We start from the raw sequence: 15,337 nt of genomic DNA on the forward strand, positions 1-15,337 counted from the left end.
CATGCCAATAACATGACAGGCTTGTTCAACCTTCGGGAAGCTGAAACTCATCGAGGAACTTCTCGGCTGCTGCTTTGGCCGCGATATCCGCAGTTCGATTCGCAGGACTCTTGTCGCCAGCATTCTGTGGCTGCTGTCGCTGGTCTTGTTCCTTTCCCCTCCTGATTCTCTCTGTTTCAAGCCTCGTTTGCTCAAGAGCTTCCATCTCTTTACGCCTCTCTTCCGCATCGTGACTGAAATTGTAGAACGCAGTACCCTTCGTTCGTACCTCAGCAGTTGCGTCAAAATGTGTATCAGGAGGCGGCGTAGCTGACTTGTCACGTTTCTTAGCCAATTCAGCCATTTGCTCTGCGATGGTTTGCTCTGGGTTGAATGCTTGATGCTGTATGGCGTCACCGTAGATGATGTTTGTCGGTGCCTGTGGATGAGCAGCGAAGTTCGCGGCATCTTCTCTGGCAATGGCTTCGATTCTGCTGCGACGTTCCTCCTTCCCAGCTTCTTTCTTACTGCCTTTCCTTAATCTGCCAAATTCATCCAGATACTCGATCTCTTCGTCAGGGACATCATCATCTTCATCTGAAAACTCGTCCTGATCCGAATCGTCCTTGTCCACCTGTTTCTCAGCCCACTTGCGATCAAAGTCGACAAGTCCTCGATCATCAAAGCCATCACTGCGGTTGACATATTCTCCTCTCTTCATGGCATTGTACAAGCGCACCTTCTCCTCCATCCTCCTCTTCGATCGATGAATCTCAGCCGTCGAGACCGACCCGATATCATCCCTCGTTTTGTGTGTCTGGCCATTCTCGTCTTCCAGATCTTTGGCTGCTCGCTTCTTCACATTCTTGTTGTGAGCGGTGAAGAGGTCGTTCTTGCCTTTGGAAGACTTTGGCTTATTGGGAGCTGGTGCTTTGGAGGAAGAGCTGGATATCAGTGAAGCAAGACTGGACGTGAATGCAAGGGAGTTTGAGGAGGAAATCTCTTTGCCTTTGATCTTGGTGGGCCGCTTTGAGCCATACAGACTTTCAGACATGGTACCTACCGTATCGGGTTACTCTAAACTCCGATCATTATCATGTACGGTACTGTTGAACGCACGCAGAGATTACTATGGTTTGTTTGGAGCAGAAACGAGGCAGTCACGATCGCACGCGTTCCTGCTCCCTGCTCCGCCAAGACCGACAATTGAGGCTCTGGAAATGTTGTCCGACGACCACGAGGATGACGTCGATCGTACTTTTGTTCCCATCGCAGCTTCCCAAGCTTCATTTCCAGCTGTTGTTGCTTCCAGTCGTCAAGAAGACTCTCTGAAACTCTGCTCCTTTGTACATATTCGAGCTACCGGCGACCGAGTAACATAAGTCCCGCTGGATATACACCAGTTCTTCCGTCATGTCTGAATCGTTAGCCGTCCTTAGACGGACACAGAACCAGGAACTGGCGGATCTTGCAGACCAGCACCTCAAACATGAGTAAGGGCAAACCACCAAGTCGAGAGCTACAGTGGAAGCTAACAGATATCAGCCTTACCGAGTCTGACCGCCAGAAGCTCAAATCAGCAGCAAGCACTGTCTCGACTGCAACAATGATTGGAACGCTTGCTGGCCTGTCACTGGGAGCGTACTTTGCATTCAAAGTGCGATCGAACAGACGAAAGATGTTTCAAGCTTTTCGAGCCACAGAGAAGCCAACACACGTTCGATTTGCAAGTGGGAGGGAAGAGGCAATACCTGACATCAGCCCCTTGGTCAAGCCTTCTACGTTTGGAGACTTCTTGACATATACGTTGTTTGCTTCTGGCGGTGTTCTGTTAGGTGGTGAAACGGGCTTATTGATAGGAGGCGCGACAGCGAAAAGATCGATTACATCAGACCCGGAGACAAAACAAAGGATTGAAAACGCCTTTAGGTCGTTCAGAGCGGATGTGTTGAGGAAGCAAATTGAGCAGCTTGAAGGTGGGAAGAATCAGCTTGAGCTGTCGTTGTAATACTCGTGGAAGCATGGGAGCTACGAAAAAGCGTAAATACAGGTAAGATGCGGCGTGCCGATATCCACGGATGCGAACGCCAGCATGTTCATCGGCAGGAGGACTGTACAAAATGAAACGAGGCGGCAGGTATCATGCTTGGGGTCAAATCTGACGCGTCACGCGTGCTTGCTATAGAAGCTGGACTTTCATCGTACCTGCCTCGCAAGCACAAACGTCCTTTTAGTGATCTTCTGCTAACATTGTTTCTCATTCCAACCTACCTTTCAGTCATCTCTTCGCGAACTCTTCGTTTCCAACACCTTCACTCCACCATGACAGCACCCACGATACTCACCTGGCAGAAGGTGTCCGCAATGCTCAAGGGATACCCCGGCATGAAAACTCATGGCTTTCTCGTCCTTGAAATTCCGCTAGTCTTTGACCCTGCTACTGAGTCCGTTCAGCTTACTGGTATCAACCTGCAATACGCTGGAGAGCGTGAATTATTCCTAGAGCAATACGGTCATGCAGCACTTGCACGGAATCGCCCAATTCTCAGTCAAGAAGAGACAGCTGCTCACCTCAACAACGGCACTTTCACTCGAGCGTTCAACACCCTCCAAGAGAAAGGTGCATGGGGCAGAATGATCCTTCTGACAGCTTACTGCATGAAAGTTGGTGGCAACATCACATCAGACCAAATTGGCTTCTTGAAGAGTGTCTACACAAAGGTTGATATGCCCGTTGGTGTCCAAGAGCAGTTTGCAGAGGCCCTCGAGGAGTACACCAGTGGTGAGCCATATCGACCCTTAGAGAAGAAGTGGGCCAAGGACAGGAAGCATATCCATGAATCCGACACATAGTAAGTCTTCTTTCTACATGCCAGGCGCTCCCATTCTTACACCATAACTAGCAATCCACCAGTCAAGCTCACTGCCGAAGAGCTCGCAAGAATGACGCCTGAACAGCGCCATGACTTCGAATGGGTCCAACAAGATCGTATGCATAAGAGAATTCTGATGGACATGTTCAAGATTTCGCCAGGTGAAGGCGTTTCACAGAGGCGGGCAGCCGCATCGAGTACCCTCATGAGGATGATGTTCGCTCAGATGGACGCTATGGAGGATAAGTAGCTGCGGAGGACGCCAGCACTCCATATGATACAGGTACAGATACTGTTGAAGATACAGCAAGAGTACAAGCAGAGCTACAACGAAGATAAACAGCTAACATCATCCCACAAAAGCAGTCTATTACTCATTTCATTTCATGCCATCTACCCTACCCTACCCTCACCACCAAACTCCAAGATACCCAGCCCCACAGACGACCAAACAAGGCTCATATTCAAAAAAAAGCAAACACAGCAGCAACACCCATAACCCCCACAAACACACCACCCCGTCCCGCAGCAGCACTAGCAGCCCCAGTGTACATACTCGTCGGCCCACTCCCAGTCGCACTAGCACTCATACTCCCGCTCATAGTCGCGCTGTGCGTCATGTTCGAACCCGATCCTGACATGTGGCTCGTCATCGTGCCATTCATCATGCTACTGCTCATCATGCTGGTGGGCATGCTGGTCATGCTGGATGTCATGCTGTCTGTGCCTGTCATCATGTCTGTGCCTGCGGTGGCGGCCATGTCAGTACCACTGGGTGTCACGCCTTCCTCGGGTACCAGTGGCGTGCTTGATCCACCTGCGGCGGGATCAACAACAGCGGCACCCGTATCCGCCGGTGGCGCGGCGGCGTCGGTTGTATCAGCATCAGCTGGGGGTGCAGACCCGGTGTCGGTCGGTGTCTCTGCTGGGGCGGCGCCGGCGCCAGTGTCACACGGGATATTGACGCCGTAGCTGGCGCAGGCGGAGTTGCCCCAGGCGCAGGCCGCTGTTACACGTATTAGTACCTGACCTATTCACCGTGTACGAGAGATAGGGGTGATGGAAGGGACGTACCCTGCTGGTCAGACACACTAGTACATCCAGCCTGAATCGCGCCCTGCAGACTGCCGAAGTTGGTGCAGAGGCAGGCTACATCTGCGGGGGCGCAGCCTGTGCTTGCTGTTGCGCCGAGGGCGGCGGTTTGCTGCGGGTTTGTTAGATGGCTGTTTAGTGGGGGAAGGGGGAACTTACGGCGCAGACGGGGAGACTGGCGAGGTCTTGGGCGAGAGCTAGGCTGCTCAGGCCGATGAGGGTGGAGAGGACTGTGGCGCGCATCTTGGCTTTGATTTGATGGATGGAGTTTCGTAGATACACGAAGTTGATAATGAGTGTGGTGTAACGAGTGACTTAGTTGAGTGAAGTATAGAAGAACTTTGTACTCGAGATGGCCGGATACGAGATCTGCGAAGGCTTTATGGTCGTTGGTTGGTATTGTGCTGGTGCGTGGACGATTGGAGGGGCAACGGCTCACGAGGTGGAATGTGGTATCTGCATGGTTGTGGTTAATTTGGGCGGAATGTTGGTGTGAAGACGCGCGGCGGGGGTCTGTGCTTGGGTATACACTCTGGGATTTGACTGCATGTCTGTTATTGTGAAGCAACAATAGAACCTGGGCTGATGGCGTGGACTGCATTCTGCTTCATAGTGGTTCCTCTCATCGACAGCACCGAACGCCGGATGGAGGGCCTGCGCGATTCACAGGCAAGACGAGAGTCATGTTCCGACTTTCTGATTAGAGAGGCTGAAAGCAAGTTGACGCCTAAGAAAAGATCACAAATATCAACACAAATGCCACACGATTGATAACACCAAATATAAGCTTGAGTCCAGAAGCCAGTCAGTGATGTTCGGAGCCTTGAATACACCTTTAGCCAACACGCTCCGTCGCTGCTTTTCTCCGTGGTTGTCTTGACCCATCTATATTGCTTCCAGCTAGATATGGACTCCTAGTAGTTTTGTGCCATTGCGAAGAACAGCCACGAATTGGTAGTCTCCATGGGTTTGATAACACTTGACCGTCGATGGAGACCATGTAACTGGCGCTCACTGAACACTGAAGACAGGTTCTAGACGTGTGTTCATCTGTACTATGTCATGGTTGCAGTGGCCCAGACTCTACGAGTTAGATCGTGATATGCGGTATTGTGTGCTTTCGAGTTTCGATAGAGTCTGATTCATTCATATATTTAATGGTGATCAGCCACGTTGTGTCTAGATAGTCATGAAGAGAGGATATTCTGATCATTTCATGCTTCCGACTTCGAGGAATGCTGACATCTGTAATGAGGTGAGAAGTAAAATGGCGATTTGAAGTGAATAAAATGCTCAATATCCGAGATCATGATAGACGGCGAGCAGTGCATTGCTTTGCTTTGCCTGACATAACCTGTCAAGCTAGAAATGAGATCACTGCAAAGAAGTCCGACGAGTTGTGAAGCTGTATGCTACTCTATGGCTGAAGCTGTAAATTGCAGTCCGGCTGAGGGTGCAAGTACTCAGGCTGTAGAGCCCCTTCACCAAACTGTTGGAACAGAGGTCTACAGCCCGGGGGATTATAATGCCGAAGCCGACTTCGGCTTGTGGGTCTGAAGCTCCGAGGGCTCGTATCTTATCAGATGATCTGTGTATACGCATCATCTTCCTCCATTCCAGTCCATCGTACACTTACCCTCTGCATGTCCGACATGGACGACGTGTTGCCTGCTGAACTTCGAGCTGTGTTCAAGCTCTCTCTGCTACCCTACGATGTGATCCTAGCGGCCGCAGAGGAGGGTGACAGGAAACGGCCGCCTGTCCTACGAACTCTCGTGGAATCCATCCTGTTCTCCAGACGATTCGTGCCATCGTACCTTCTCGTGCTGGTCATCACAGTCTTGCTATGGGGCTTGATAAAGCGGGCGAAAGTCTACATCTCACGTCGGGGAAGAAAGAGTAGGCCACAAGATGACAGACCGGCTACGCCATCTGTGGCATCCTCCTCGAGCAGCACGCTCCGAGGCACGGAAAGCCCCTCAATAAAGAGTGATGGTGTCTCGGAAGATACACCACTTCTCGCAGAGGCACAACTCAGTGGAGGACGACGTCGATCTACCCCATTACGTGCATGGCACAAGATCAGATCGTTGTTGCTGTACCAGCCGAAGCCGCAGCGCTCTTTGACTGCGCCCAAAAATACGCTGCCTGCGAACGAGTCAACCCTCGTCATCCTCCTGTTTCTCGGCCTGAACTTGTTCTACCTCTTCTATAACATGCCTCTCTCACGGGCTATGGTCTTTGCTCTTGCGGATCGAGCAGGGTTACTGTTCGTCGCCAACCTGCCTGTCCTCTACAAATTCGCAGCAAAGAACAATGAGCCATTGCAATGGATTACAGGTTGGTCGTATGAAGGTCTGAACATGTTCCATCGGCGCCTCGGCGAATGGATGACAGTCGCGGCTGTTGTGCATGTCATTGGAATGGTAGTGGCATTCTATGACCTGATCGCACCTTCCGGCTACACTCTTGGTTGGTATTTGACCCGCAAGATCATCATTTTTGGCATGATAGCCTTTGTCTGTTATGTTGGCATCTACTTTACGAGCATTGGCTATTTCAGGCAAGCACTGTATGAGCTCTTTCTGGCATCGCATATCTTCTTGCAGGTTGGTGCTCTGGTCATGCTTTTCCTTCACCATCATGATGCTCGGCCCTATGTTGGAGCCGCCATGACGATTTGGGCTCTCGACAGGCTTGTGTCCAGGATGTTATGTAAAACAGCTTCGTTCGTTGCAACATTGCAGATTGCTGCAGACAAAGAGACTGTGTTGCTCTATTGCGATGTTCCATTGAAGAGGCGGAGCTGGGTTGGTATGAAGAGCGGCTGGTGTGCAGGCCAGCATGTCTTCTTGACGGTGCCAGACATGGGCACAAAGCACAAGTTGCAAGCCCATCCGTTCACTATTGCCTCGCCTGCACCTCCGCGAGAAACAAGCGTTGAAAGTTGGCCTCTTCAACTCACCATACGAGCTCAAGATGGCTTCTCCCGAGACTTGCTTGAGTATGCTAAGCTACATCAACACACCCGAGTTTACATGGATGGACCATACAGCAGCAACGAGGTGTTAAAGGCGGTCCGGCGTAGTGATCGGGTATGCTTGATCGCGGGTGGCAGTGGCATTGCTGTGACCTATCCCTTCGCTTGGGATCGCGAAGTCAAGTCAAGCTCTGCCAAGGACATCGTCAACGACAGGGTAGTCTACGCGAAAGGGGTCAAAGTGAAACCCAGCATCAAGAAGTCAAGCACCACGCTTGACGAGTCTCGCTTTGCTCAATTCTGGATCCGGCAAGATGCTAACCACGAGGCTTGGGTCACGATGCTACCAAGCACAGAAGAGGCATCATCGTCCACTGCCTGTCCGGCAAACGTTTCCCCGGACACCAGGAATGCCCTTGATCTCATCACTCATCGCTTCGACACCCGCAGCGCCACAGGGGAGCATCAACGTCCGGACGTCAAAGCAGAACTCGAAGCATGGGTGCGAGGTGATGTTAAGCAGAAGATCGACATGCAGCAGAGCATCTGTGTTGTGGTGAGTGGACCAGATGGACTAGTCAAAGACGTACAGAACACAGTAGCTAGTCTTGTTCGGGTAGGGTGGAATATCGACATCCATGTCGAAAAGTTCGGGTGGTGAGTCTTTTGCGGAGAAAGGGGATGTGGTGTCTGGGTTTAAGACAGGTGGGGTCTACCCAAGAAGTGCCGCGGCTCCAAACTCTGGCGTTTGTTTGCAATGCTGATTCTGAGCGACGATATACTGAACGATATACACGAATAGACATGCATAGACGCGCGCAAGAATGATCAGCAAAGGTGCTGGACCTAGGGGACTTTTATGTTGTATACCAATCTTACTTGAGCGCATTGCAGGCGCGTTCTCGGGGAATTCTTGTCACGTGAGGTCCTACCAAACCGCCAAGCCAACAAGTCCGGCGGCTCGCTTAAGCGCCTGCATTCGAGACGAGCTGTCAACCACACGTTTTCTCCTTTCCAACAACTCTTCAAACTTGTGGCTTGGTGGTCCTTTGTTGCTCTTCGTTCTTGTCGCCTATTGATGCGAACTACTATGACCTGACTGCGCCCCGATAGAGGAGTTCCTCCTTACTCTTTCCACTCTTCGCTCCGATCGTACCTGTCGCCAAAACCCGCATGGAGAGACATTCGCACGGACTGGTAATTAGTCGCTACCCCATCTATTTGCTTCTTCCGCAAATGGCAAGCTGCGGACTATTGGTTCTTGACTGACCTCCACCCATGTTTCAGGATGGCAGTTCAACATCTGGCTCTGGCTCTGCCGGAACACTGTTTGCTCACTGCTCAAGTGCAACGGAGCGTTGTTGCCGTTCATCTCCAGTAACGCGCGCCAGGGATGTCCTCAGAATGTCTTGCTTCAGATCTAGCCGGTTCCTGTCTACCCTGGTTGAAGGGTACGAGGCTTTGCTCGGTCACCATTGGCTAGGCAGAGAAACGTGCCTCTGAGATCTGAATCATGCAAGGCTACATAATGCTGCTTCACCCTCAGGTAAGAGAGTTTCTGCTCTCCATTCCTCATCAACAATCGTTTGCTGTGCATTACATTTGCTGGGTGTATTGTTTTCTCGTTCATTTCTTTTCGTCTCTCGCTCCGACACTCGCTATCCAAAAAGTCAATCGCTTAGTCAACTATATTCTCCGCACTATCGATCATCGTTAAGTCTCAATCATGAAGTCAGCAGTTGTTGCTGGCCTACTGGCTTCCGTACTCTATTCGCAGCAGGCTGTGGCAACGTACGGCTGGAACGATGCTCAGAAATTTTCTTCTCCTGACAACACAAACAACCAGTGTACTGGTGAGCAGTCTGGCGGCTGGAACTTCGGCGATGTGCCGACCGGTAAAATGGGAAACTTCGATGGCATGGACTTCTCAGGCTTCGACTGCAAAGACTCATTCAACGTACAATCCGGCAGACGTGGTCTAATCAGACGAACTCAGTTCGAAGGCAAGGCCATCGTCGGAAAGGCTACCAATGATGACGCTAGCTGCCCAAAGATATCAAGTAAGGACAGAGGTTTCTCAATCACCGACATGCAGGTCTCTACAGACAAGGACGATGCTGAGTTGACGTTCGAGTACACCATGGAGGGTGGAGACGTTTGTCGACAGAAGGCCAGGTGTGGTACTGGCGGTACAACAGTCAAGAACACACAGTGTGGTGGTGCAAAAGAAGTCAAGGTTAAGGGTGACTGCAACTTCGGCTTCCATAACATTGGCTTTGATTGCGGTCCCCCATCTCAACCTCCTGTCAACACACCCACAGGAGGTATTACCACGACTACTCCAGTCTGCAGATCAACTGAATCAATGACTGGCGGTACTTGTGTGCCAACAGGACCAAGCACAACACCAGTTACCACGACCACATCCTGCGCTGAAGGTTCGACAATGGACAAAGGATCTTGTGTACCGAAGACCCCGACTGGTGGCATCACATCCACCACAACCCCTGCCACAACGACCACTTCCTGCGCCGAGGGTTCGACGATGGACAAGGGTTCATGTGTGCCAAAAACATCGTCAACAACTACCACAGCATGCGCTGAGACCGAGTCTAAGGACGACAAAGGATCGTGTGTACCAAAGACACCAACTGGCGGCATCACCACTACTACGCCAGCTGCATCGACATCATGTGCCGAAGGTTCCTCCATGGACAAAGGCTCTTGTGTTCCAAAGACTCCGACTGGTGGAATCACTTCTACCACTCCAGGTGTTTCCACAACGCCAGCAGCTACTACAGCATGCTCTGAAGGCTCATCGATGGATAAAGGCTCGTGTGTTCCCCAGACTCCCACTGGGGGGATCACGTCACCACCAGCAAGCTCTGATATTGTCACAACTGAGTTCACAGTCACCACTTTGACCACCTGTCCTGTAACCATTACCAGCGGCAGCATTACATCGATTACTCAGACCATCTCTACGACCACAATCATATCTACTGCTACTTTCTGCCCCAAGTGCGGCGAGGCACCACCAACCAGCGTCACAACTGTCGATGGCAATCTGCCCACACCACCAACCTGTAAGGACGATGAAGAGCTCAAGGACGGCAAGTGCGTGCCAAAGGGACCCACTGGCGGCATCGTGACCCCTCCGGGAACTTCTTCGACACCTCTAGCAACGACTGCGTGCTCCGAAGGCTCGTCAATGGACAAAGGATCTTGCGTGCCTCAGACACCCACTGGCGGCGTCACTACGACTACTCCTGTCGCAACAACCTCTGCTGTATCTTGCAAGGATACCGAAGAGCTCAAAGAGGGCAAATGCGTGCCAAAGACGCCAACTGGTGGTGTTACCGTTACCACAAGCACAACACCAGCAGCTACTACACCAGTCACAACCACTTCTGCCGTGTCCTGCAAAGATAACGAGGAATTGAAGGACGGCAAGTGTGTGCCGAAGAACCCAACCGGCGGCATCACAAGCCTTACCAGCACAACTCCTTCCTCCTCAACACCAGTCGCCACAACTTCCGCTCTATCCTGCAAAGACACCGAAGAGCTCAAAGATGGCAAATGTGTTCCAAAGACACCAACTGGTGGCATCACTTCGACGACTTCGGTCACCAGCAGCACAGTCGTCAACCCGTCGCCACCTGGCTCAGAAACCCCAGTCCCAGAAGCCCCATGCCCGAACGTCCTTCCTCGATGCTTGTCAACCTGGATGCAGAAGGCCGGCTCCTGCTCAAGCAACAGTGATATCAGCTGCTACTGCCCATCGCCAGACTTCATCAGCACCGTCCAAGAATGTGTTTCCGCCTGGGGTGCATCCGACGCCGACGTCCAATCCGCGTTCTCCTTCCTAGCTGGTATCTGCGCTGACTTCGTGCCAGAGAACCCAGGGTAAGCCATGCATTCTGTCATCCTTCTAGAACCCGCTAACCATCTCTAGCATCTGCACCGGTGTCCCAAGCACAATCACACTAATCCCAACACCATCCGCCCCAGCCGCCCCATCGACACCCGTCGTTGGCGGCCAAACAGACGCACCAAAGCCAACTGCTCCACCAGCTGAGCTCCCCAGCACAGTCATCACATTCACTCGAACCCTCACCTCAGGCAGCACGACAACACAGACAGTTACTGTTCCACAAGTCATCTTCAACACCATCACGCAGTCCGCTGCACCTCCTGCCGACAACGGCAATGGCGCTGCACGAGCACCAACTCCAACTCAGGGCGTCGGTCTAGTGCCCGCTCTGCCTCTCACCACACCGCCTGCTGGCGGTGAAGCAAGCAAGCCCGTGCCAGCTGCCCCAGCCGCGTCGACACCAGTGGCCGGCCAAACGGGTGCAAGCACATTCATTCCATCGAGCACGACGGGAATCGCTGCGAGCAAGACGGGGGACAACGTACCGATCGCGACGTTCACTGGAGCTGCTTCGAAGGCTGGCTTTGGTATGGCTGCGGGCGTTCTGGGGTTGGTTGCTTTCCTGGTTTAAGCTGGTTCAGTCTTATCTGATCTGATGAGGCGTTGATGATGATGATCTAAGGGGATAGGTAATAGGAGAAGAAGTATAATAAGTAAGAGTCAGGCCTCTCACAACAGGCATACTTCAATTCATCCATGCATGAATGGGCATGGTTTTGTACAATTGATTGCATAGTATTGCGGGAAGGGGAAAAGGACATACTACATGGTATACCCAGAGTAGATCACAAGATCACCAGAACATACAAAGAGGCAAATGATAATATCTCACACCGAAGCTTGGCCCGAATGGTCCCGATGCGAAAACATCCTGCTGTTTGAGCCGTACCTGCCTTATTTTCTTCGCAACACCTCCTTGATATGCAAGTCGAAGCCCTCACACTATACGTGTGGTCGGCGGAAGGTGCACATTTCCTAAAAGACACACCCACTCCATTCCTTGTTGACAATCTCATTCACTGCCAACATGGAACTCAGTCTCCCACGATGGCCATCTACTATCCCGCTACATTCACGTCTTTCGGATCAAGCACTCTTCCCACTGCTACTTCGCTTATACCAATTCCCAACGCCAGCGTTCCTGAACCCACTGACCTAACACAAACAATCTACATTTCCGCAATTCTCTCATACCATTGTTCATCTAAGAAATTACACTCTTCGCCTAGAAGAGAAAGCCGTTGTGGAAGGGACTTCGTACGCATACAGATCCGTGGTCGTTCATGGCCTTTCAGTGGTGTGCTCAGTCTAAATCTCGGCCATAGGGCATTCTCTATAAGCCGATACTTTGCACACGATATTGGCAAGAGCAATGCTGAGTAATTTGAGATCTCTCCTTGCTAGATTTCCATCGACTTTCGACAGTATCCACGTATCACACCGAGAAATGCATCATGTCTCTTGAAAGTGAGTACTTGTCGCCTGCCAGTGCCGAGACCGCTGTGCGTTCATGTTACCGTTGATATCATGCCACCTGCCATGAGAGACTTATCCATCGATACGGCAAGCTCCAGGTACGCGATCCGGCACTTCTGTCAAGATCTGGTCGCTACTGCAAAGGTCAAATGCAACATGCACCTCAGAATATGCATCCCTGTTCAGAGAAGAGAGCTCATTCGACAGATCACCCAATCGCATCGTTGTGAGACACTTTAGGTGGGCCTTAGCAGAAGTCTTGGCCAGCATCAGCAAATCAGAGCACGGATATACGCGACAGCATTCTTGACGCGCTTGAGCTACAGGTCGTTCCTTCTTTGCTAAATTCTCCCAATCGTCCTTCATTGCCCAATCCGTGTCTTCTCCGAGCGACAATGTGATATCTTCTATTCTTGACCTTCGTAGCCGCCTGAACAGCTTTCCAACCACTACACAGCATGCACGAGTCAAGCAGTATGCCTCGCATGCAAGATGGGCTGGCTATCTGTATCAGATGCGCTGCTGTATACCCTTCCTCTTTGCGTGCCGTTCTTGCGTTGTTGTCCCATTTTGATTCACAGGTCCTGGTGAGATTCAGCTTCGTCGTGTTCTCTCCTCGTGCAGGCGCTGGAAGTGTCAGAAGATACGCGGGTCGTGGAACTGATCCGAAGCAGCCAAATCCCTTTCTCATACCAGGTGTAGCGATATGGCGACAACGATGGCTACTCCGGCCGTAACACCAGTCGCGCCAGTGCCACGCATAGCATTGCCCAATCCACACATTCGCAAACCGAGCTTGTCAGCAGTCGTAGCTCAGCAGGACACCGTGCGGAACAACTCACAGGAAAGAGGGCCAGTGCCATCGATACCAACAGAGCATCAGCATAAGAGATCAGGCTCATCAGAGATGGAAATCGGACAAGCTGTAACATCATACTCGCCTATTGATGCAACGTATACGCCGTTGTCAGCTACAAAGAAGTACACCCCACCGCCTCCACCCCGTTCGAAGCATTCTTCACCTCAGACTTCCAGTGACTCCGGCTACCATAGTGGTGGCGCCGATTCAGCCAGGTCGCCCGTTGCATATCGATCCATGTTCCCTACTTATGATCCATCGAAGTCATTGAATCAGCAGAACTATTATCCGCAACGGCCTGTAGCGGCACAGATGCACTCGTCCCCAGGCAGATTGTATCGACCGTCATATACGCCATCACTCATGACACCGATAGATCGAGCTCTTGGACCACCTTCAGCACCGCCTAGTGTCTTCAACTTCCCTCTCGACACTTTGACACCTCGACTGTCAACAGCTAGAGAGCTGCTGGAACTATGGGAAGCCACCCATGGCATGGAGCCTAGTCCAAAGATAAGGAGCTACGACTTGGAACTTGCCAGGTAAGGATGAGCACCCTCGATGAGAGGCATGACTAACGTAAAGCAGGACCGAAGAGGCCAACTTCAACCTGGGTTCTGACCCATCTCTTCCTTTCTATTCGCTCATAACATACGACACCAACGAGATAGCTCTAACAAAAGTCAATCCTCGCAAGTCCACTATCAAATGTGAAGTCTCAATCAATTCGATAGAAGCAGCATCCCGACGTCAACCACCCAATGATGGCCTGATCGCATTCATATTTCCCAAAATGGCCGCCATGATGGCCATTAACCAAAGCACAGCTCTTGCTAAGGAGCACGGACTGGCACCAACACACCGAGATGAAGTCCAAGCAGCGGCGGTCAAAAGAGCAGCAAGCCAGGAAGCCTGCAAACTCAGGTGGAATGCCAACGCGCAGCATTACGAGCTTGAGCACCCAGCTGTGGGGCGAAGACAACGAGGTCCAGACTTCGCTAAATCACCTGAGTCGGCAAGGGGTACGCCTATGCTAGGAGCACGACCAGTACTCGACATTCACGTCTCAAAACAGATGGGAAGAACACTGCCAATTATCACAGTTGCCAACCCACGAGAATCAGATATACAATCAGCAAGTGAACCGACGATACCAGGTATCAGAATGTCCACCATCCCTCAATCGGAACACGATAACGCCTTGTTAACCCTTGACTTCAACACCAGGATAATGCATATAAACGCTAATCAGATCCTCGAGCACGTCCCGTCGCTCTTCGCCATAGATAGCATAGTGTCGGCCATTATGACAGTCGCAATCGCAGATGAAGTCACTAATCCCATAATGGCTGCAATGGAACTTTGGCAACCGAAACCTACACCGACGATAGCACGGTCAGCATATGCAGGAAGTGTCTATGGTGGCTCTGTAGCAGGGAAGTCAACAGCAGGCAGCGTGTTCTACGCTACCCTGGCGGAGCGCGAGGAAGCGGAGGCTGAGGCAAAAGAGCTTGCAGTCATCCACGAACGGGACATCAAGAACAAGGAAAGAAGAAAAGAAAAGCAACATAACAAGTGGTTCGGGAGAAAGAAAGGGAAGGAGCCAAAAAACAAAACCAAGAAAGTTGTCGTCAAGGAGTTTGATCTGGAAAAGCTGGGTCACTATCAGTCTGGGGAACGGAAAGGTCAAGAATTGCCTGGCGTTGTCAGACTGATGTTGTCTGTCATGATCGGAGGGCTGAAGTCCATTGTGTGGATATTGACGACGATTGTGCACTTTTTCGCTTGGATTCTGGTGGTGTTGACTAGGGGTGTTACGAGCGAGAAGTTCTAGGATGGGGTCCAATTTTCTCTTCTTGGGTGAAAAGTTTGGTGTTGATATAGTGGTATGGCATTGGGGATATGGCTAATGGTGCATATGATACACGATGAGATGCATGATGCAGGACTATCGTATGGTCGTTTTGATGCCTCCTCGACAGAATTGACGGCGTGGAAAGAGCAATGATACACACTTGAATTTCTACTTGCAATTAGTCCATATGTGCTTCCACGAAGCTCACAGACAACTCGATCGAGTGCACATGGTATCGATCTACGCAGGACGCCCACCAACAGTCAACAATATCAAAGTAAGTGACAAA

The 15,337-nt window shown here is 51.3% G+C and overlaps 7 protein-coding genes across 7 annotated transcripts; 5 read left to right on the forward strand and 2 right to left on the reverse strand.

Annotated features, from left to right (window-relative positions):
- Positions 1-25: 25 nt before the first annotated feature.
- Positions 26-1,033, reverse strand: PMZ80_007635 (uncharacterized protein; the record flags this gene model as incomplete). The annotated part of the gene is made up of 1 exon (XM_064876041.1): positions 26-1,033. The coding sequence occupies one exon, from the start codon at positions 1,031-1,033 to the stop codon at positions 26-28; it is 1,008 nt and encodes a 335-aa protein (XP_064728305.1).
- A 435-nt stretch (positions 1,034-1,468) lies between these two features.
- Positions 1,469-1,987, forward strand: PMZ80_007636 (uncharacterized protein; the record flags this gene model as incomplete). Its single annotated transcript, XM_064876042.1, has 1 exon — positions 1,469-1,987. One exon carries the CDS (start codon positions 1,469-1,471, stop codon positions 1,985-1,987), a length of 519 nt encoding a protein of 172 aa, XP_064728306.1.
- Positions 1,988-2,301: 314 nt separating this feature from the next.
- On the forward strand, positions 2,302-3,102 carry PMZ80_007637 (uncharacterized protein; the record flags this gene model as incomplete). Its single annotated transcript, XM_064876043.1, has 2 exons — positions 2,302-2,831; positions 2,883-3,102. The coding sequence occupies 2 exons, from the start codon at positions 2,302-2,304 to the stop codon at positions 3,100-3,102; spliced, it is 750 nt and encodes a 249-aa protein (XP_064728307.1).
- A 214-nt stretch (positions 3,103-3,316) lies between these two features.
- Positions 3,317-4,187, reverse strand: PMZ80_007638 (uncharacterized protein; the record flags this gene model as incomplete). The annotated part of the gene is made up of 3 exons (XM_064876044.1): positions 3,317-3,858; positions 3,927-4,056; positions 4,104-4,187. 3 exons carry the CDS (start codon positions 4,185-4,187, stop codon positions 3,317-3,319), a joined length of 756 nt encoding a protein of 251 aa, XP_064728308.1.
- A 1,409-nt stretch (positions 4,188-5,596) lies between these two features.
- Positions 5,597-7,585, forward strand: PMZ80_007639 (uncharacterized protein; the record flags this gene model as incomplete). The annotated part of the gene is made up of 1 exon (XM_064876045.1): positions 5,597-7,585. The coding sequence occupies one exon, from the start codon at positions 5,597-5,599 to the stop codon at positions 7,583-7,585; it is 1,989 nt and encodes a 662-aa protein (XP_064728309.1).
- A 1,065-nt stretch (positions 7,586-8,650) lies between these two features.
- On the forward strand, positions 8,651-11,429 carry PMZ80_007640 (uncharacterized protein; the record flags this gene model as incomplete). Its single annotated transcript, XM_064876046.1, has 2 exons — positions 8,651-10,830; positions 10,880-11,429. The coding sequence occupies 2 exons, from the start codon at positions 8,651-8,653 to the stop codon at positions 11,427-11,429; spliced, it is 2,730 nt and encodes a 909-aa protein (XP_064728310.1).
- Positions 11,430-13,052: 1,623 nt separating this feature from the next.
- Positions 13,053-15,027, forward strand: PMZ80_007641 (uncharacterized protein; the record flags this gene model as incomplete). The annotated part of the gene is made up of 2 exons (XM_064876047.1): positions 13,053-13,735; positions 13,782-15,027. The coding sequence occupies 2 exons, from the start codon at positions 13,053-13,055 to the stop codon at positions 15,025-15,027; spliced, it is 1,929 nt and encodes a 642-aa protein (XP_064728311.1).
- Positions 15,028-15,337: the final 310 nt, after the last annotated feature.

Source organism: Knufia obscura, assembly GCF_036327395.1.
Source record: "Knufia obscura strain CCFEE 5817 isolate CBS 148926 chromosome Unknown scaffold_9, whole genome shotgun sequence".
Lineage (NCBI taxonomy): Eukaryota > Fungi > Ascomycota > Eurotiomycetes > Chaetothyriales > Trichomeriaceae > Knufia > Knufia obscura.